The 24,123-nt window shown below is 29.8% G+C and overlaps 1 protein-coding gene across 5 annotated transcripts in view; it reads left to right on the top strand.

Moving 5' to 3' along the window:
- Window positions 1-24,123, top strand: part of mask (multiple ankyrin repeats single KH domain) — a 69,870-nt gene that overhangs the window by 19,460 nt on the left and 26,287 nt on the right. For 4 of the 5 annotated variants that reach the window (XM_075298634.1, XM_075298500.1, XM_075298351.1 and 1 more), the window contains exons 3-5: window positions 21,364-21,402; window positions 22,153-22,200; window positions 23,168-23,315. In XM_075298634.1, coding sequence (XP_075154749.1) covers window positions 21,364-21,402; window positions 22,153-22,200; window positions 23,168-23,315 — 235 coding nt within the window. The remainder of the gene's footprint in view (window positions 1-21,363; window positions 21,403-22,152; window positions 22,201-23,167; window positions 23,316-24,123) is intronic. The other variant, XM_075298570.1, reaches the window with a different exon arrangement.

Raw genomic sequence — 24,123 nt, 5'->3', positions numbered from 1 at the left:
AGTTAACATGTCCAAATTTTCTACAAAAATTGTACTAATATTGAAAACAAAAAAAATCTGGCAACGATTTTTAACACTCAAAAGCAAAATTTTTCTAGCCTGACGAACGCAATTGTAAAATTTGAAACTCGAGGATTAGAGCTTAAATAATCTATTTATATTGTAGAAGAAATTCGAGCTTCTGTATCTTCTTTGGAAAACAAAGATTACTCTTTAAAACTCAATGCCACTATCCGAAGAAATAATGGGTACGAACCTCTTAAAGAAATTAATCAAATTTTACGTTTTGGTATAGATTCCAAGGAGCCATATGTCAAGAAGCGTTCGTATGAACATTTTTTCATACTGCCCCGTATCGTCTGCAGACGTTGAAAGAAGTTTTTCATCATATGGAAGTAAAGGGTGATTTGTTAAGAGCTTGATAACTTTTTAAAAAAAAAAAACGCATAAAATTTGCAAAATCTCATCGGTTCTTTATTTGAAACGTTAGATTGGTCCATGACATTTACTTTTTGAAGATAATTTCATTTAAATGTTGACCGCGGCTGCGTCTTAGGTGGTCCATTCGGAAAGTCCAATTTTGGGCAACTTTTTCGAGCATTTCGGCCGGAATAGCCCGAATTTCTTCGGAAATGTTGTCTTCCAAAGCTGGAATAGTTGCTGTCTTATTTCTGTAGACTTTAGACTTGACGTAGCCCCACAAAAAATAGTCTAAAGGCGTCAAATCGCATGATCTTGGTGGCCAACTTACCGGTCCATTTCTTGAGATGAATTGTTCTCCGAAGTTTTCCCTCAAAATGGCCATAGAATCGCGAGCTGTGTGGCATGTAGCGCCATCTTGTTGAAACCACATGTCAACCAGGTTCAGTTCTTCCATTTTTGGCAACAAAAAGTTTGTTAGCATCGAACGATAGCGATCGCCATTCACCGTAACGTTGCGTCCAACAGCATCTTTGAAAAAATACGGTCCAATGATTCCACCAGCGTACAAACCACACCAAACAGTGCATTTTTCGGGATGCATGGGCAGTTCTTGAACGGCTTCTGGTTGCTCTTGACTCCAAATGCGGCAATTTTGCTTATTTACGTAGCCATTCAACCAGAAATGAGCCTCATCGCTGAACAAAATTTGTCGATAAAAAAGCGGATTTTCTGCCAACTTTTCTAGGGCCCATTCACTGAAAATTCGACGTTGTGGCAGATCGTTCGGCTTCAGTTCTTGCACGAGCTGTATTTTATACGGTTTTACACCAAGATCTTTGCGTAAAATCTTCCATGTGGTCGAATAACACAAACCCAATTGCTGCGAACGGCGACGAATCGACATTTCACGGTCTTCAGCAACACTCTCAGAAACAGACGCAATATTCTCTTCTGTACGCACTGTACGCATTCGTGTGGTTGGTTTAATGTCCAATAAAGTAAACTGAGTGCGAAACTTGGTCACAATCGCATTAATTGTTTGCTCACTTGGTCGATTATGTAGACCATAAATCGGACGTAAAGCGCGAAACACATTTCGAACCGAACACTGATTTTGGTAATAAAATTCAATGATTTGCAAGCGTTGCTCGTTAGTAAGTCTATTCATGATGAAATGTCAAAGCATACTGAGCATCTTTCTCTTTGACACCATGTCTGAAATCCCACGTGATCTGTCAAATACTAATGCATGAAAATCCTAACCTCAAAAGAATCACCCTTTATATTGACAGAAAAAAGGAAACAAATTTCTTTTGACATCTTGAAACACCATCTAATAATTTATTGTAATAGTAAAAACGATGACAATTTGAATTAAATAAAAAAATTCTATATTACACGAATTTGAAAAACTTTTATTTTGCTTATATTTAATGCATATTTTTCAGTTTTAAGGGCATATTCAAAGCGCTTATTTTGGCTTTTTTCGTGCTTGAAAATATCTTCTTTGGTTATAACATTACTATAGTGAAACCACAATCTTTGACACTGTGTAAAGCGGACACCTCCTAAAACTGAACAAATGTGGAAAAAATGTAGGCGACCGTGTTTGTCCACTTTTCAGAGATTTAACTGTATATTAATCACATAAGGCCCTAGGGGTGTGTGCGTGACAACAAATTTTCGTTTTTTTATACAAAGTCTCGTGAATGGGATTAAACAAAAATGCGTCGTGCGTGAAAATTGAATTGAATTTTTTCGTGAATTAGCGTGAATAAAAGTTCTTCAACATCATGCTTATGAAATAATTCACGTTCACGATAAAATTTATACAGGCACACGAAAAACAAACACAATAACTAACAAATTCACGTTCACCGATTTCAATCATACCATTGGAAAAAATTGAAATGAAGACTTTTCGAATTTTCCTTTGGTAACCAGTATCATTGTAACGAATTTTGTGAAATAGATAACATATAGGTCAAAAATTAACCTCTCATCACTGGACACCTCTCAAAAGTGGTAAAAATTTATGCGACCCTGGGATTTCGCTCTTCAGAGGCTTCCCTCTACATAATTCATATAGGGCTACGTTGGATACCTGTACTTTTCTAGCTAAAATAACGCATTCAACTTATTACGCTTGATCCTGCACAACGAAGGACGTTCTTTTTAACTAAATTCAAATGCATTTCTGTAAACTTGGCAACATGTTCGTGTCAGTTTCCCTACACTCAAAAAAAGTGAACTCTGTATTTCACAAAAGCCAATTTAAATTTATATTAGTTCATAGAAATTTTATGTTTGGAGAAAGTTTCCTTAACTCTAATAATTTTTGCATATGTTAGTTGAATGAACTAAAAAACGGGAAAAAATTATACACAAATTAAGCATAAAGATTTACTAAATTCGTATTTCTCACAAAATAGTTCATTGTTTCTTTAAATTTGTAAATTTTACTACAAATGCGTCCATAATGAACTTCGTATGTCACTTCAAACTATGAAATTTTCTTTAACAAGTGAACAAATTTATTTATGTCTACAAAATTTTCTTGAATTTGTCGAAAAATATTGTATACTTATTTTTGTGATATCGGCGTTTGAAATACTGTTTAGTTAAACATTACTAAAAATATTCAAAATTTTCTAAAATTAACCAAAAGCTTTCTTCCTGGTGGGTTTAAATTTAGTGTACACCAAAAAACAAGTTCACTTGTATTCAAGAATTAAAACTATGATACAGATCTCATTTTTCGAATTTCCATTCTCTTTTTGCGATGTATTAATGAAGCTACTAGTCACGAACAAACAGATGCCAGTGAAAAAATCCAAATTATAACTTGGATTTTAAACTGCAAAACTATTTCATAATTCCAAGAAAACTTTAAATCAAAGGTGCAAAACTTTCAAAATAAATCGTAGCCTATATTTGAATCGTTTTTATCTTAAATCTAAAGACTCAATAAATCAGTTAAATTCGATATATTTAATTTAAAAATCCTGTTCTTTACATTAAGGAAAATTTGCCTCACTTCCAAGACCTATGCTTTAGCAGGGGGAAGCCAATTGTATGTTGTAAATTAAAAAAAAAATAGTTAAGATTATAAACTTGCTTTTAATTAATATATTGTTGTTAAACTAATTTGTCCTTAATATTGTGTTTATAACGTGCCCTAAAATTACGCTGCATAATCTTCCATATTATCTGAATATTTTTTGTCAGTACATATTTTCAAACCGATTTCGAAATACCCATTTCGCTGAGAGTTGCCTATATAGGGGGAAAAATATCTTGTTTTACTAAAAATTGCTAATAGAGGACATTTAAGTTTTTGTGTATTTGAAGATTAGTATTGTTTTTTTAGCAATCAGCTTATTGTAATACACGACATGGTAAAAATGCTGTATATTAAAAAATGATTACAATTATTTTAAACAAACAATGTATATACTATATATTCCTCAAAATCTTCATAGTAAAAATAATTATAATTAAAAATTCCACTGCTTGAATGAAATTTCACTTTAAAAAGTTTTGTACATTGGTCATTTGGTGGAATATTTTCATAATCAAATACTAAATCGCGCATATGTATAGTTATTCAAGTTTAAACTATCACATACACACGAAATAGTAGTGGTCAATATTTACAGAACGCGGTGAAAAAATTAATGCGTACGAGAAAAAAAATGAGACATTTTTTTCACATTGTTCTTTTTTTATTTTTTTTTTTTATTTTAATATTATTATTTTTTTTTTTTTGATTTCGTGATAAATTATAATTTTTAAAATAGAAACGGACGTTTTTTTTGTAGCACTGAAAACCAAAAACAAAAATCCGATCCGTATATGTCCCCTATCAAAGTGCAAATGCACAGTCGTCAAAATAAACAAAAGTCAAATTCCTATATTATCATGTGTTTGTAGATGACTGGTATGGGTATGTGTGTTTGTGTCCATGTTTAATAAAATCATTCATTTATACATTAGTATGGGTCTTTGTATAAATGAAGTATTTCTCTCGTACACAAGTGAATGCATATGAAAATTCCAGACAAAATTATTGAATTTTTTTTTAAATGACACATAGTACACATATGTTTTCGAACATGTTTAATATATCTATTGGTACTTTGCATTTGGTGTGATGAATGTTTTTTTGGTTTGTCTTTGACATCTTCAAGATGCGTTGTGGCGTCTAATTAGTTGCATTTAATACTTGTATTTACTCTCAGGTTTTATTTTGTGATTTTTGATCGGGAGTAGAATACTCTACATATACATCTGGATCCTCATCTTCTTCCATTTGGCCACAGTGGACACAATTTTTCTCTGTTTCGTATATGCTGCCAACCGAAAACTATCGTTACAGAGTATCTTTGGTTAAAATTTGGATTTTCTATCTCTTCACGTATGATCAATTTATTTTTTATTTATTATATCGCAAGAATTATTTTGTATTTTTATATAACTTATTTTTTCACAGTTCGATATACAAATAAATAAAAAAGAAATTTTCTATAGAAAAAAAATTTTTGGCAAAATTGTCCATAGAAAATTGTCTATAGAAATAAAATTTTGAAAAAATTTTCTATAGAAATAAAATTTTAAAAAAAATTTCTATAGAAATAAAATTTTGACAAAATATTCCATAGTAATAAAATTTTGACAAAATTTTCTATAGAAATAAAATTTTGAAAAAAATTTTTATAGAAATAATAGTTTGACAAAATTTTCCATAGTAATAACATTTTGACAAAATTTTCCATAGATATTGAAATACAATTTTGACAAAATTTTCTATAGAAATAAAATTTTGACAAATTTTTCTATAGAAATAACATTTTAACAAAATTTTCCATAGAGATAAAATTTTGACAAAATTTTCCATAGATAAAATTTTGACAAAATTTTCTATAGATATAAAATTTTGACAAAATTTTCTATCGAAATAAAACTTTGGAAAAAAGTTTTTTTGTATTTTTTGTATTTGTTTTTTTTTTTTTAATTTTCTCCCAAAATTAAATTATTTTTGGTTCGAGTGGCAACCGTGGTACCAGTAAATAATAATAATAAAAAAATAATAAAAATAAAAAATAGTAATAAAATATTGACAACATTTTCTATAGAAAAAAAATTTTGGCAAAATTGTCCATAGAAAAAAAATTTTTGACAAAATTTTCCATAGATAAAATTTTGACAAAATTTTCTATAGATATAAAATTTTGACAAAATTTTCTATCGAAATAAAACTTTGGAAAAAAGTTTTTTTTTGTATTTGTTTTTCTTTTTTTAATTTTCTCCCAATTTTGTAGATTATTTTTGGCTCGAGTGGCAACCGTGGTACCAGTAAATAATAATAATAATAAAAAAATAGTAATAAAATATTGACAAAATTTTCTATAGAAATAAAATTTTGACAACATTTTCTATAGAAATAAAATTTTGACAAAATTTTCTATAGTAATAAAATTTTGACAAATTTTTCTATAGAAATAACATTTTAACAAAATTTTCCATAGATACAATTTTGACAAAATTTTCTATAGAAATAAAATTTTGACAAAATTTTCCATAGAAAAAAAAATTTGACAACATTTTCCATAGATAAAATTTTGGCAAAATTTTCTATAGATATAAAATTTTGACAAAATTTTCTATCGAAATAAAACTACGGAAAAAAGTTTTTTTTTTGTATTTGTTTTTTTTTTTTTTAATTTTCTCCCAATTTTGTAAATTATTTTTGGTTCGAGTGGCAACCGTGGTACCAGTAAATAATAATAATAAAAAAATAATAAAAATAAAAAATAGTAATAAAATATTGACAAAATTTTCTATAGAAATAAAATTTTAACAAAAATTTCTATAGAAATAAAATTTTGAAAAAAATTTTCTATAGAAATAAAATTTTGGCAAAATTTTCCGTAGAAATAACATTTTGACAAAATTTTCCATAGTAATAAAAATTTGAAAAAAATTTTTATAGAAATAAAATTTTGACAATATTTTCTATAGAAATAAAATTTTGACAAAATTTTCTATACAAATAAAATTTTGACAAAATCTTCTATAGAAATAAAATTTTGACAAAATTTTCTATACAAATAAAATTTTGACAAATTTTTCTATAGAAATAAAATTTTGAAAAAACTTCTATCGAAATAAAATTTTCACAAAATTTTCTGTCGAAACAAAGTTTCTATAGAAATAAGATTTTGGCAAAAATGTTCTATAGAAATAAGCTTTTGATAAAAATTTTCTATACAAAATAAAATTTTGACAAAATTTTCGATATAAAATAAAATTTTGACAAAATGTTTTATCGAAATAAAATTTTTTAGATTCTTTTTGTAGATTATTTTTAGCTCGAGTGGCAATCGAGGTACCAGTACATTTAATAGTTCTATCATGGTGTAATGCATGAGCTTAAGCATATTTTTTTTTCTCAAAAGATTTTTAATAATCACACAAATAAACCATACATTACATGTAGAATTCTTTATAAATAAGCGAATGTATGTGTTTCTATCCATATTTTTCCAAAATCTTTGTCAAAAACTCTTCGTTTCACTATCGCATCGTCGCATAGTTTCAGCTTTCTTTTTTGGTTTGTATTTTTGTTGTTGTTGTTAATACTAACACATTTTTGTGTTATACTCTACAATAAATTCGGCGAGTGTTATGCGACGTTGTTTTCACAAGTAATCATCAACCTACAATTTTGTTTTGCATTCACTCTTTCCTCTTCATGTTCGTCGTCTAAACACCATTTTTTATTACATTTTTTACTTGTCGTCGTCGGTTTTTGTTCGGTTCAGTCGATTCTCATTTAATAAGCTCTCTTTTGTTAAAAAGCAAGTAAATAAACTTGTGGTTGCCATATGAAGATATTTTTGAATTTCAACGGAAACATAAATGGAAAATAATTTACAAATTATTCTTGAATAATGAAAAACAAGTGAAGTTGCATGTACATCCCGGATCAATATAATAGTTTTAATCCATATTTATTATTTATAATGCTTGGTCAAAATCTATCGTTAACTCACAGAAAAAATCAACTATTTTTTTTAAGAATTTAAAATTAATTATTATACTACACAGAATAATAGATAATGTCAAAATGATTAAAAATTTTTTACATTGTTAATAAAATTTTATTATTAATAAAATTGTTAATTATACTAATTAAAAAATTAATTGAAAGTACATCCGGCACTCATTTATTTATTTTTCTTAAATCAAATATATATTTTATTTCTAATTAATTCTGTGATTGATACTATCATTTACGAAAATGAAGAAATTTATATAAAAAAAAATTAGTTATATCAATTAATTTGTGATTAAATCAGAACATTTTTTTCTGTGTATACATATTTTTTTCCTTGGCGTAATAATGACAGCTGGTTTAATTAATATGGCAATATGGCATCCCTGAACAACTCAAAAATATCACAAACAAAATTATCTTGAGAAAAAGAAATAAAAAAAATGTTTGCCAAAATGAGTAAAAATAGAAACGGATAATGACGACGTCGACAAAAACAATAATGTATAATGCCAGACGAAAATTCTGCAGGTTTTTTTGGTATTTCTATTTCGTTGATGTACATTTACACAAATATAAAAAAATAATGTTGTTACGTTAATTCCATAATATGCTAAGTCCCTTGGGCATTGACCTTACGTTCAAAGGTTTGATTAGTATCTTGTAGAGCTTAGAGCTAACTAAAGATCCAAAAAAAATTAAATCGCCAATTTTTTTGTGTTGGAGAATTTCCCTAAACAATTTTATTTTACAATTGATTTTATGATGAGTCTAATAAAAACGAATATCCAAAGTAAACTAAATTCTTTGAAAAGTTTAAAATTATTGATTTATCTTAATATGGATTTTACTCGTGGTTATGACCGTAAAACAACCATAAGAAATACCAAAAACGACAAAAACGTGTGACGAAATTCTTCTCCAAGTGAAAAAAAAAAACAAAAACAAAATCTTAATATTGGAAATGCCCCTTCATTCTCGTCTTGCTTTTTTCGACATTGTGGTTTTCTATTCGACAAGCACACTTTGTTTGCCTCTTTGCATGTCTTATGGTTATTTATTAAAATTTGTTGAGAAAATGTGTTTTGCCCGCAGAGCAATAAACTAAGGCCATCGAAAAATTCGATTATATATTTGCAAATAAGTAAAAAAAACACCATTTTGCTGCACCTCTTTTGTTTATATCCAAACAAAGAGAGGAAGATTCATATTAAAATCGAACAATAACATTTAAAATTTTTGTTCAAATCCATCATGGTGTTTATTTTAGAATGGTCGAAATTAAATGCTCCACATCATATATTAAGAAATTACTTAGAACTTTAACGGCCATTTTCATGTCACTCCGTTAGGCTTTAACTGTCAGTTAATGGTAAATGGCAAAACTCTTATATTCGGTTAACATTAACTGAACAATTTTCAGCAGTTAAGTTTCTGGATATCGAATATACAGTGCTGTTCAAAACATTTGCAACCACATTTCCTGTTGCAACTAAACCGTAATTATAATGAAAATGAAACAAGTGAGTAAAGCAGAAAGTCGGGCGGGGCCGACTATATCATACCCTAAACCACCCCTACTGAATTAGTAAATATTGTTTGTGGGGTATCAATGGTATAGGTTTGGGGAAAACCGCATTTCCACATTTAAGAACATTAAGGGGTACATGGAAGTTTTATCACAATCTGAACAGAAATGTCTAATATTAGGAGCTATAGTTTTTTTTTATCACAATCTGAACAGAAATGTCTGATATTAAGAGCTATAGTTGATTCTGAACCTACATAGATAGTATTCCACTAATATTGAGTCTAACTATTATTAAAAAAGACGAAATCGCTCAATTAGTGTGGGTAATAAATTCAAATTTCTGAAAATAGGATAATAGATTTATGTACACGTAAAAAAATATTTCTTTCCTCCCAAACGAAATTTTAGACAAAGTTCGTTTCTCATTTGCTTTTCGTAGAAAGGAAGTGTATTTGGAAGAAAAGTATATACTTTTTGTGATAAACGTTTATTCCTTTCCAGGATGTAAAAACAATTTCATAAATACTAACTCAAACAATTTTTTTCTGGCTAATTGTATTTTCCCTCAACTCTTTCTCACTTCCACGAAGTTTTTTAGTTCTTAGCACCTTTTTCTATAACACAAGCAATGTAGAAGAAATTATACGATTTTATAAATATTTAAAATTTGTTTTTACCTTTCGCCTGGACGGAGAATCGAACCGCGGACCATGCAATTTGTAAGCCAACACACTATCCACTGAGCCATGTAGCCATTATTGTCATCAATAGACAATTACCCATATAAGTTATATTTATATAGCATAGCTTGCGGCGCCCACGAGCCGATTAAACAAAGTTTATTTAACAGAAAAATACATTTAGTTGGGCACCTTGGAGTAGGGGTTGCTATGTCCGACTTGCATGCCAAGGGTCTTGGGTTCGATTCCTGCTTCGACCAAAGTTTTTTTTTACATATATTCCAAATATGGTCGGAAGATTCCGAAAAAAAGTTCAACATTACATTCTACTATATTAAATTTTTACTATGAACTGTAAAATGTGTCTTATTAAAGACCTAAATTTAGAAAAGAACAGTGATTGATATAAACGAAATGGACTGTGTTGTTGGTTCAAAAATAACTTTTTTTTATTGAAAAAATAAAAATGTTGTAACAAACGAATTTTTTTGGTGATAAAAGTGTATACTTTTCGAAGCACTTCAAAAAACTCTAACAAAAGAAAAACGTTTTCGGTACACGTTTTCCAAACGTTTTTTTCTTTACGTGTAAGAGCTACATGTAAGCCTAAATACGATCAGCTCATACATGTACACTTAAAATTTGAGCAACATTGGTTAATAACTAAAAGTATTATGGCCAAATTTGGGAACATCGATCGATGCATATATATGGGAGCTATATCTAAATCTGAACCGATTTCGATGAAGTTTGGCACAGGGGTGGTCTATTGGATTACTTTGTGCCAAATTTGAAGCCGATCGGTTTGTAAATGAACGCAATCTGTCCCCATTTATCGAAAGTGGGCGATACATATATATTCAATAGCGTTCGTCCTCGTACCAAAAAAACGCCACATACCAAATTTTATCAAAATCGGTTAATAATTGCGACCGGAATACTGCGAACAACAAATAAATGGACGGACACGAAGTGCTAGATCGACTCAGGAGGTGATGCTGAGTCGATCGGGATATATTTTATGGGGTCTAAAATCAATATTTCTGGTAGGTACATATGTTGGCAGATCAAAGTTAACAGGTTGGCTGATATGTCCCCGGTCTGACACATAGATGGCGTCGCTAGTATTAAATACATATTATTTTTATATAGTACCAACCTTCAAATGATTCGTGTCAAATTTTGACATCTGTAAGTCAATTAGTTTGTGAGAGCGTCCTTTGTGAAGCAACTTCTGTTATTGTGAAAAAATGGAAAAAAAGAAATTTCGTATTTTGATAAAATACTGTTTTCTGAAGGGAAAAAATACGGTGGAAGCAAAAACTTGGCTTGATAATGAGTTTCCGGACTCCGCCCAAGGGAAATCAACAATAATTGATTGGTATGCAAAATTCAAGCGTGGTGAAATCAGCACGGAGGACGATGCACGCAGTGGACGCCCGAAAGAGGTGGTTACCGACGAAAACATAAAAAAAAATCCACAAAATGATTTTGAATGACCGTAAAATGAAGTTGCTCGAGATAGCGGAGGCCTTGAAGATATCAAAGGAACGTGTTGGTCATATCATTCATCAATATTTGGATATGCGGAAGCTCTGTGCAAAATGGGTGTCGCGCGAGCTCACATTTGACCAAAAACAACAACGTGTTGATGATTCTGAGCGGTGTTTGCAGCTGTTAACCCGTAATACACCCGAGTTTTTCCGTCGATATGTGACAATGGATGAAACATGGCTCCATCACTACACTCCTGAGTCCAATCGACAGTCGGCTGAGTGGACAGCGACCGGTGAACCGTCTCCGAAGCGTGGAAAGACTCAAAAGTCCGCTGGCAAAGTAATGGCCTCTGCTTTTTGGGATGCGCATGGAATAATTTTTATCGATTATCTTGAGAAGGAAAAAACCATCAACAGTGACTATTATATGGCGTTATTGGAGTGTTTGAAGGTCGAAATCGCGGCAAAACGGCCCCATATGAAGAAGAAAAAAGTGTTGTTCCACCAAGACAACGCACCGTGCAACAAGTCATTGAGAACGATGGCAAAAATTCATGAATTGGGTTTCGAATTGCTTCCCCACCCACCGTATTCTCCAGATCTGGCCCCGGCGACGTTTTTTGTTCTCAGACCTCAAAAGGATGCTCACAGGGAAAAAATTTGGCTGCAATGGAGAGGTGATCGCCGAAACTGAGGCCTATTTTGAGGCAAAACCGAAGGAGTACTACCAAAATGGTATCAAAAAATTGGAAGGTCGTTATAATCGTTGTATCGCTCTTGAAGGGAACTATGTTGAATAGTAAAAACGAATTTTGGCAAAAAATGCGTTTTTCTTTGTTAGACCGGGGACTTATCAGCCAACCTGTTATTATACCTTGACCACTATGTGGTTTAGGATATAAATATTAAAACCAAACTTTTAATGCAATGTTGTTGCTTATTATGCCAATTTTAATGATTTGCAGGATAAGGGAACTAACGATAAAGACTTTTTGATAATTTGTAAAATTATTCATAAATAAAAGTTTTTACCTGTTCAAAACATTTGCAACTAATATTATGTATCACATATATTTAAAAATAATTAAAGTTTTTGTAACTATTAACGGTAAATGTTAATAGTTGATACTAGGGCCATGCCTTTTGATTACTTCTTGCAACTTTTTGCCATTGGTTAGGATTAAATGGTCAATAATATCCTATGGTTCAGTTTCAAATAGATTGCGTAAGCCTTTTGCAAAATATACCAATAATACCAATTTTTCGTTTTACAACTTTCCAAAGGTTATTTTATGACTTTTACGTTAGGCGACTGACTGAGCAGGCCAGTCATGCAAGCACCCGCAATTTTTCTTCAGAAATCCATTGTTTTACCACCTGACACGCGTGCTGGAGGTCATGATCGCGCTGAATAATCCATGCAGACGGCATTTCCCGGAATGCTTATGGCAATATCACATGGGACAAAATATTTTTGTAGACTTCCGACAGCATAATACCCTCGACTCTATAAATCGGGACAATAACTTGTCCAAAAAAAAAAACACCCCCACACCATAATATTGCCCTAACCATGATTGACGTAACTTTTTGTATTTGTTGGATTAACCCTACGGGAAATTGGTGCAAATTGCCACTGGCGGACCTATCACAGAACTGGTACCGGTGTTCCAGTTAGTTGCAATTTTTAAATAGTCGTAATTTATTGATTTCCGTACTCGCTTGATATTAAAATCTTATTGGATCTACACATTTAGTGAAATAAAATTATCCACCTAACCTATTGTTTGTCATATTTCAATAGTTTTTTATTTCAGATGCGATTCGGTTGTCCAAAATGAAACAGATTTCTAAGGGTTTGTCCGGGACTGGTTCCTGAGGACCTGTCTATGGAATGCTCCTGCTAAATTGTCCCAGGACGTGTCCTTTGGAATGAGTCCAAAACGTGTCCTAAAGTGGAAATTTACCCCGTCAATGACAAACCCATGTTAAAGTGACTGGTCCCTTCCATACTTTTTGACCAGAACTGGGACTAATCCATACACACCAGGGACTAGTCCTGTACGGATCCTGTGGTTGATCCATTTCCCGTAGGGAAGGCTTTCCTAGCAGCCTTCGTACTAAATTTCTACCAACCGATCCATGCAAGTTAAACTTTCGAGTCGTAGGAAAATATAACACATTTCCACTGCTCCTCAGGTCATTTAAGGTCTTTTTGTAAAAATTGAAGCCGCGTAAACTATTTTTCGTGGAAATAAGTGTTTTTTGTTATTTGTGTGTAATCGCACTCCGGCTTCTAATGCTCTACATCTGATTGTTATGGTTGATATATCCAGTTTAATTTAATTTTTGACTTCATTAAATGACATTTGAGTGAATTGTTGCATAGGTCATTTGATTATATGATCTTCTTCTAGCGTAGTCTTAGGTTTTCTTCTAATCAGTGCACAGTTTTGGTGCATCCTCTGTTTATAACTCGAGACGCAGTTGATTTGTGAACAATGTACCCTTCCGAAATGCATTTTTGTGATACTCCAACTTTAAAATCATCGGTATATTGCTTTTTTGTTATGTTGATTATACTTATTGTCGGTAATTTTATCGAATTATAGAAAAATAGAGCATAAAGGCATATGGCGATCAGTTTATGACCAAATTAGGCAATGAACTTAACGATATTCCTACATTGCCCGTTTAACCTATCCTCTTATAGATTCTTATAACTATTTCATTTAAAAAAATACACAAAATAATGCCATTAAAGAAGAAAATATTACAGGGTACTAGGTAGTTGCAAATGTTTTGAACAGATCGAATCATACGATTCTTTACTTTTTACAAAATATCAATATTTTATAACAACCCATTTATTTATCCAATAAGAATTTGGAAATACCAATCCATAAAGATTATTTTTTAAGTGAAAGCTAAACAATAAAATTGTCATTTTGGGAGATATACCCATATTAATTATATATTAATTTATAAAAAATTATATGTCAAACATTTTTTGACTTATTTAGGAGCATAATATTTTTGTACTCAAAAATATTGTGCTAAAAAATTTAGGCCGGAGCATATTTTTTTACACCGGAACTTATCTTTATTTGTGTATTTATTTCTTTTGCATTCACACACAAATATCGTATGTGATTTATGATGGTTTAATTTATATACAGGTAAAAATTTAAATTAAATAGAAATATAAAAATAATTAAAAATTTTTAGCATAGGATTAAATAAAAAACAGACCTTTTTTTATTGAATATTAGAGTTCGAATATCAAGTAAAAACTTTTTAAATAAAAAGCTTATATTGCCTTTAATTTTTTAATCGATTGTTTTTTTTTATCTGGTCAATTCGATCTACCCCTACAACCGTAAAATCTCCCAATCCTATGTGTGTGTATATTTTTTTTAAATTCAAATCCATTGATTAGTTTTCAGTGATTTTCACACATATTTAAAAACCAATCTTGTTTTTTTACAAAAAAAAATTTTTTCTGTACATAAATTTGTGTAGTTAGTAAAATATATCAATTGACTTTCAATTTAGTTTTTCTATCATTTGAAGAATTTCCACCCTAGTGGTGAACTATGTGTATCCACTTCATTTTCTTTGTATTTCTTGCGTATGCTGTTTTTTTTTCTTTTTAGCTCTAGGGTTTGTTGTTAGTTTTGCTTTTAGTTTTTGTGTTGCTTGAGTTTCTCCGCTTTAAGGAGAGAAAAAAATTGGAATTTTCAAGAAAAAAAAAATTATGAATCATCATTGCTTTAATTGATTGACTCAATGAATGAATGGATGGGAGGGGAAACGACTATACGAGGAAAAGAGGTATATGTTTGTGGTATATATTATTTGTATAAATATGTTACATACATAAATATAAATGATATGCATATGTATGTCGATACCACTGTAGTATACTAAGTCGATTATTGTAGTTTTTCGAGAGATTCTGTTTTTTTTCTTTTTAACTCTGACCATTTTCAATTTATATGGAATTTCTTTGTGATTCAACTAATACCAGTTTGAAATTTTAAATTGACGTCATTCTTGTATTGATGACGATGCTCACAGATTCTAAACATCGATGTTCCTCCAAAAACAAAATAAATACATAGCAAGTCGATTTAGCTTACAATGGAATTAACGTAATAATATGCTTGCCATTATACTCAAGGCGCTGCACTGTGGCATGAAATAAAATATTGGTAAAAGTATTTCATTTGAAAATGTGCAGATTTTTTGCCTAGCTAAAGTAACATTGCTTGCTGGACAATGCGAAATTATTATTAAAGCTCTAGATGTACGAAGGCCTCTAAAATCCGTCACCTCGACTTTGCGAAAATTTGTTTGTGTGCTTGCCACTCATCCCATTGTGCAACGGTTAGCACTTTGTTTAATTTTTTGTTTTTGTTTTTTTTTTTTTTTTTTTTTTTTTGTATACAAAATCAAAATTCAAACATTTGACCTTTTGTTGAGGAATAAACCTTTAATTCGTATATGTAAATACTTGAAATATTTTTAACACGTCACAACGGAACTGATGCAAAAATCACACGCATGTATGTCTAAGTAAAAAAAATGTAATGCTAATTTTGTTTTTATGACCATGACTAGTGAAAATTATTACATAGAGAAGAGCAGAAAAAAATACACTCGAAAGAAACATTCATTTCAAGAAATTTATTTCAATTGAAACAAAAATGTTTGCTAACATCAGATACATGTACTATCTTAAAAAATTATTAAAATATGGAGTGGGTTCATAAAGATAGAGTTTAGAAAAAACTCCTGTAATGACTTCAACAAAGTCAGTTGTTTTTTGTCTGCTGAAAACGGGAAAGGAGCCTCGTTTGATAAGACAGCAAACTTATTAAAACTAAACAAGGTAAATAATTGCACTTTCAAGATTCGACAACAACAAACATTTGGCTTATTATTTTAACTATCCTGGATCTTTTGTAGTAGAAATTTTTGGCTGTTTTTACTACCAGTTTTGTAGTAATTATTATTTTAAATTAGATTGTACCAGCCGACTTATTTTTCTACGTGTAAGCACACATTTTGATAATTTGATGATGACAAATTTTTTGTGTCTTTCACAAAAATATTTCAATCACATTAGCCCATATAACCATATTGGGTAATCTAATCACTATAGTTGATTGTAGTGAATTAAAATGAAAATCACTTCGTAATATTAATACTAAATTTTGAGAATAAAAAAACATGCAAAAAAAAAAAATAAAATAGTACATTGCATTGCAGGTTTTGCTTATCGATTTTCGTCATTCAAAATATTGTCGTTTTTAGAAAAATTTCTATTATTTCACAAAATAAAAGCATACACGCAGAGAAGAAACATGATTGTCACAATCATATTCGAAGAGCAAAATAATATGATAGCAGCTATTTTTGCGGCAACCATGTAACATTTTAGCCTGCAACCATGTTGGCGCAATGAACATGGTTCTAAGAAAAATACAATTGTCTCCATCTAAAATGTTATTATATTGATAAAAAGAATTTTGTTTCCATTAAAAGACAATGGTCACGATCTAAAATGTTATGTTATTCGTCAAAAATGTTTTTCTTTTAGTTAAAAGAACATGGTCACAACCTAAAATGTTTTGATTTTTATGAAAAAACTTTTTTCGTCGTCGAAAAAAGGACGCCACTCGAGAAAAGAAAACACAAAATCAACTTTATTTATTTGTTTTTATTTATTTATAAACTAATTCATTGTTTATTTGTATTTATAATGTCGTGCAAGCAAACATCACATATTTTTACACACTCTAGTTTGGTTCAATTTCAACAATAATTAATCATTCCATATTTACTTCGTGCCCACCAAATGTACAAACGCAGACATCATGTAATTGCAAATAAAAATAAATGATACCATATAGCAAAATGCAGAACAAAAAACAGGTACATTTTTTCAATTACACTTTCCTTTTTTGTGTTCACATAAAACCACGTGCCACTTCTGAATAAATAAATAAACACAATACACAGTAAATCCGTATTCTCCGTCCATTCCAAGAAACAACACACGACTGACGCGCAAAATGAAAATCGTGTGTACCTTCTCAATTTTTTTTATAAAATTCTTTTCGCTGCAAACATGGTCACGAAAAAAATGTAAATGGTCTTTATGGCCATGTAATGGTTCTAGACATGTCTATACTTAACCTATAAAAATACTTTTTTTCCTTGTAAAAAAGTAAAAAAAAATTGAATGGTCAGGTAAATGATTTTCCCGACCCGATGGTCTCAAATTCTATCATTTAAATGATAGAACATGTTTGCGGTATTTGAGAACCATTCAAATGCTTATTGCCACCATAAATTTTTCTCCGCTCGAAAACTATTTTTACAAAGACAAAATACATGGTTTTCGCGGCAATTACATGCTCTAGATAAGCATTAAATGGATGCGGCAACCATGTCCAAACATGGTTTTTCTGTACGTGTAGGATTGTACTTTATACACAACGATTGTCAAAAATTCTTACAATGACATTTTTATAGTGTTTTGATTTATCAAATAACATTCTAAATGTATTGATGGTATCACTAAAAAAAGAAAGAAAATTTTATAACAACCGAAACAGGTACTGCACTGTGTTTGCATTTCAAATCACACAGAAGTTTTCGGTCGAAGGTACGAATTTCAAATAAAATAAAATTGTGGCCACATACTTCAACTAAACCATCTCCATATGTGTAAATGCAAATAAAAAAACACGCGATGCTTTATTTTTATAAGGGACCACCACAAGCTTACACTATTTCATTTAAAAGTGAATTTGACTAATTTTAAAAATTTCATGATGAATTTTTGGTATGAATTTTGATTTTTATACTATACTATAATTTTATTTGTTGGCCACACCATAATTTATGTTTATACTATACTATAATTTTATTTGTTGGCCACACCGTAATTTATGTTCGTTATTGCAGTTATTGAATTTAACATTGAATCGGACAGCACTCATTGATAAGAGAGATCGCTAATACTAATTAACTGATCAAATTGAGATATCAAATGAATGTGTTTTACATATTCAATGTATATTTAATTGATTCAATGAAATAAATGATTGATTTTAGTCACGAAAAACTTTAATCGATTCATTAAACCCCTAGGTCTGGTTTACCTACACCTATAGAAAAAAGATGGCTAAAACGTCTAAATATTTTATTGATTTAATTTTTATGATTTAAATTGTAAAAAAAATCATCTTAAAGAGTGCCATTCAGAAGTTTTAATACTCGTAATGAGCAGGTTTTTAGCGTGTACTATAACAACCAAAAATTTAGTCCATGCATTCATCCTTCAAACTACGAAATCATCTTTAACAAACTAATAAAATTAATTTGGTATAAACCATTTTCTTGAATTTGTCGCAAAAAAATTTACTCAAATTTTCTAAGAACTAATCTACATTTTCCTTTGAGTGTGGTGTAGAAGGCTGCAAGTTTCAGCTATTCATATCCGCCACTCGTGTTTATTAATATTTTATTATGGCTTTAATTTCGATTGATTTTCAGCCCGACGTTTTCCAATATAATTTATAGGCAACTTAATGAAGACTCCTATGGAATACCGATATAGAAGTAATATCACTTTTAATGCAATTTTTGCATATAGTTAATGTTTGATTTTTTTAATAAATTTCTATGCAGTCTAATGAACAAAGTGTATCATTTATTTAATTGTTAGTTGACGCCACAAGTCTACAAATATTAATTTGTTTGCATTAACATTTGATATTTTTTTGTCTATCGTCAACAAGTAAAAAACCTGTGTACAATTTCTTCCTTCTACCCTGATATAAAAATATTGTGAATAATAGCCATGAATGAGTGATATTTATTACCATTTGTGTTTTTTGTGCAGTAGTATATGAAAAATGTGTTTTATTAATTTTTCTAAGAACATTGACTTGAAGAAAAGTCTGTTTTTGAAAAAAAAGAGTTTTGGTTTCCTTCATAAATTTGGAAAAAATATCAATCTGCGCATACACACAAAAAAATTTGTTTCTGATCACGAAATTAATTGATCCAATTAATTTTTAAATTGAAATGTCTTCAATCACGAAAATGATAGTATCAATCACAGTTTTAATTGTGCATAGAAAAAATTCTTGATTAAAAAATTAATTGATTTTATTAGCAAATTTCAATTAATTTTTTAATTGATTCAATTAAAAATCTAATCTTTTATTATTAGAAAAGGTAACTATTTTCAATTACTTCCTGAATAGGCTGTAGTTTGACGTTAATTTACGATTTATAATTTTGGTTGGATCACACATACTATCTTTTATAAACATATGATTTGTTGGAGCCTATATAGCTACTCTCTCTCATGTCTTTAATACTCATATATAGAAGAAAAACATCATCCTCTCACCAAAGATGGTGTCAGCTTTATTTCTCTCTGCCACTCTCTCTCACACAGACCCACACTACTCTCATTACTTTTCCATCAATAGTTCGGATTGTTTTATACGAATGTCATATGCTTAATGTATGGCAAAAGCCAAACAACAATTCTTTATAATGCTCGCATGCACGACGTCGATGACCACTTTATGTGAAAAAAAAAAAACAATACAGACAGAAGTGGTGGACACTTGGTTTGGCAAAAAACTGAAATTGCTTTTCATTGTCTTCACTTAACTTTGTGTATTGTTTCAATTAAATTTGCGTGATGGTAGTTGTGTTACTATGGCGGCCATGGTTTTTTTGCTGTCTTTCACTTGAATATTTGTAGTATTTTAATTTTGTGTTCTGTATGCTTTATGTATAAAGTTGTCGTTGTCACCCACCTTCATATATGCCGCCGCGGACGACAACAAACTTTTTACTATTTTATATATGAGTTCATAGCCATGTAATGGTCCTTAAAATTGTTGGTTACAATTAAACCGATAAAGAACTCAACGTAAAGTCAATGCGTTTTTCTTAATTGTAACCCTAAAAGTATGCATTTTTTATTTGTTATATGTCTATGTGCTCTAGGTGTGTGTAAACATAGAAAAAATATCACCAAAATATTGAAAACGTAGTCAATTAAAAAATTAACTGATATAATAAATTGTTGAATCAATTAAAAAAATAATAATAATAAAAAATAACAAAATTTCCGATTAAAATTTTAACTATCCAAATTATTATTTTAATTAAATAAAAAAATATTTCTATAAAAAAATAAACTTGATTTTCTTTATGAAATAATTAGTTTCTGTATACATTCTATTCAATGGTTAATTAAATTTTGACTCAATCTCATGAAATAATTCTTTATGAAATAATTAGTTTCTGTATACATTCTATTCAATGGTTAATTAAATTTTGACTCAATCTCAAAAACTTTTTATAACATTAAAAAATTCATCTAAAGGTAAAATAATTATAAATGAATATATAAACATGTAACAAATAATTGATTGTTTTAATTAAAAAATTAATCGAGCTTTTCACCAAAATCAATTAAAGTTGTAATGGGACCAACCGAAAAATAATTGATAGTGTCGAAGAAATCAATTAATTGTTTAATCAAGTCTTATTTTTATCTAATTAATTTTGTGTTTGATATTATTTAACATTTTCGTAATTAAAGCAATTTGAATTAAAAGAAAATTTAAATCAATTAATTTCGTTATTGAATAGCTGGCAAATTATTCAGGAAAATAGTTAGCTATTTTAACAATATTTCTATACTAGGTTTTCTTGTTGCGTTACACTGAAACAACACTTACCAAGGCATAACTCTCATTTTCTGGGAATTCTTTGACCGGTCTTTTAGAGATTCTGAAAATTAAAAATTTATTTAAGAATATTGATAAAAAATGATTTCACATCGGAAAAATTGTCCACTTGATCGTAATAGTGTTCTTCGTTAGTTTTAAGTAAAATATAAATTTTTGTTTTTATTTCAATTTATAAACAATTTTTCGTAAAAATCTGTTTTATTATAATTTAGTTTGTTCAATTCCTTTATATTCCTTGCTTACAAACAAAACTCCCTTATACATTTTTAACTTCAACAAGAGTTTAACTATAGCAAAGCAATGTAGCAAAAAATTGTTTATAATTTTTATGTTAATATTTATTATTTTATTCTTTCTTTTTTCCATTTTCTTTTTGTAGATCCTTTTGGCATGCTTGTATCTAAGGCCAGATTTATTGGTAAGTTGCGCCGTTTTTATGCATTTTTTGCGTTTACTTACTATTGTGTTTTTTTTTCGTAACAACAATCTTTTGCAAAAGAAAAAAATTTCCAAATTTTTTTCCGAATATTTTTTTTTTAATTTTAATTAGACAATTTTCCTAATAAAACTAATCCAAAAATAAGAAACTCAACAACTACCATAATATGCTTTTTACTATGGCACTGTATGCTGCTGCTCTAATATGTTTCTTAAATTTCGTGGGCTTTCATTCAAAAGAAGTATGATTTTTTTTCTTAATAAAAATGCATAAAAATTATTTTTGAATTTGTTGGACGAATTCAACTTACGATTCCGCAGTAAAATAACGCATGATTATGGAATAAAAAAAATATTTTCACTTTTTCCGTTTTATTAAAGTGAAAGCAGCTGATTTAGAAAATGTAACAACCGCAACTACAACATGTTTGAAACGACTAAACCGATTTTGTGCTGGCCTTAGACAACATGAACTTCTTTTATTTATACATTTAGATTTGTTTTAATAACTTATTTACTATATCTCTATAATATTTTCACTTAATTTTTGTTTAATTAAATCTGTTTTGTTAATTTTATATTAACTTGTCATTGGCTTTGAAAATGTTTCTCCTAAAAGTAGGCATTGCTTTTCTAAATATATTTAGAGCCTAATTAAAAAATACCTTGTCTTGAATACATTGTATTCGATACCATATTAATTTATCTTTTATTTTTTCGTGTTTTTTAGGATGATATTCCTGAATCAGATCCAGATTCTTGTGGCCACGACGCTGAGGTATGGTATTATTTTTGGATAATTTTAATATTTCTCCATTTAAAAGAATACTCGTATTCATATAGATCAGATATAGACTTTCTAAGAGAAAAGATAAAATGTCAATAATTGAATAGGGAAATAGTCAAATACGACGGACTTAGTTACCGTGAAACCTCACAAACTTGAGACGTTTTGCTACATTAACAAATTAAAATTAACCTATCATAACTATTATAACTTCCAAATGTGGACAGAATTGAGGCGACCTTGGGTGTCGCCTTGTGAGAGGTTTCACTGTATATGGATATCCCACAACAGGACTCAAACAAATTTTTTATTAGTAACAGTAAATATCTGCTAAAAAAAACAAGTAATTATAGTCTGGAAGTTGAAATATAGGCTTCAATTGCATTAATAAATTGTTTAATAATTATATTTAATTTAATATTGTATATTTAGAATCATAAAAAATAATAAATTGTTGCCGTAGTATTTTTCAAGGTTCTTATTTGGTGGTAATATATAAAAGAGAATAAGCTGGTTTCTTTATTAACCTCTCAAAACTATTTTGTGGTCACACCCTCAAAGGTTGGCTTGAATAGATTTTTATAAACGTCAAGAGTTGATTAGTCAAATTTCAAGGTTATCAAAAGCTGACTTGAATTTATTTTTTATGTCTTAAAGACAGATCAAAACAGCATTCTTGAAGTGCAGGAGAATATGTTACAGTTACTGAATGTATCCTATTTTTTGAGGCCATCCACCCTCCATGGCATTGTAGTAATGTAAAAAAGTATTTTTAGAAAAATTCTAACTGAGATTTTTGGGACATTTTTTATTGACTCTGGTTACTGAAACTATTAATTAAGACCGTTTTAAGTAAAAATTATTGAAATTAAAAGTTTCATAAATTTTATTTATTTTTATGTATGTTTAATTATTTATTTATTTTTTGATTTCTTTAATGCTTTTTCTCCCCAAATAGGAAGAAGATGATGGTGATGATGAGGATGAAGATGAGGAAGACGATGAAGACGAAGAGGATGACGAGGATGAAAATGAAGACGATGATGACGACGACGATGATGAAGAAGACGAAGAGGAGGAAATTGATGATGACGATGAGGATGAAGGTAAGAAAGATGATTAACGGTGATGGTTCGGTTAAGTATAGTGGCAGCCCGATATTTCAGGTTCACTTGTACTATTCAGTACATTGTGATACCACAGTGGCGAACTTCTCTCTTATTACTGAGTGCTGCCCGATTTTATGTTTAGCTCAATGACAAGGGACCTAACTTTATAGCAGAGTCAGAACCGCATTCAACATTGCGGTGAAACCGCATAGAGAAGCTTTAAAACACGTAGAAATGTCACCAGCATTACTGAGAGGAAATAATACACCGCCGAAATACTTGTTGGTGTTCGCTAGAATGCACCACCTAAGCTCCATTAAATTGTCACCGTTAGTTAAATTTCCCACTTGTGCCACATTATTATTGATTATTGTTAATGTAAAGAGTACACATTTTTGGTATTTGGTGGTATTAATACACAATTCCTTTAATGTTATATTTTTGTAAAATATTATCACGAAATCCCTGCGTATGTGTTTCCCGTAGTGTTACCGTTGGTGGCAAATCAAGCGTTGATACTTTTGTGCCACTTTATTGTTGTGCCACCAAATGCCATACTTTTTATATTTTTGTGCCACCTTTTTGTCATGACAATTTTTAATTGTTTCCGTTTATACTGCAATATATTTTGTAAATTTTGACCCCCAAAATCCTGTTAAAAATACGAATGTGATCGATGACTTATCAAATAATATTTGTGATAAATTTTCCTTTTACATACAAAAATGTTTTCAAGCACACGCCTATACCGCCTAAAGCTATGCAACGAAAGTTGTATATAGTAGATTAATCGTGTTGCTCCCCT

The sequence above is a fragment of the Haematobia irritans genome, chromosome 1 (genome assembly GCF_050003625.1).
Source record: "Haematobia irritans isolate KBUSLIRL chromosome 1, ASM5000362v1, whole genome shotgun sequence".
Taxonomy (NCBI): domain Eukaryota; kingdom Metazoa; phylum Arthropoda; class Insecta; order Diptera; family Muscidae; genus Haematobia; species Haematobia irritans.
Note: the sequence above shows the minus strand (reverse complement) of the source record. Positions and strands in the feature narration are given on the sequence as shown.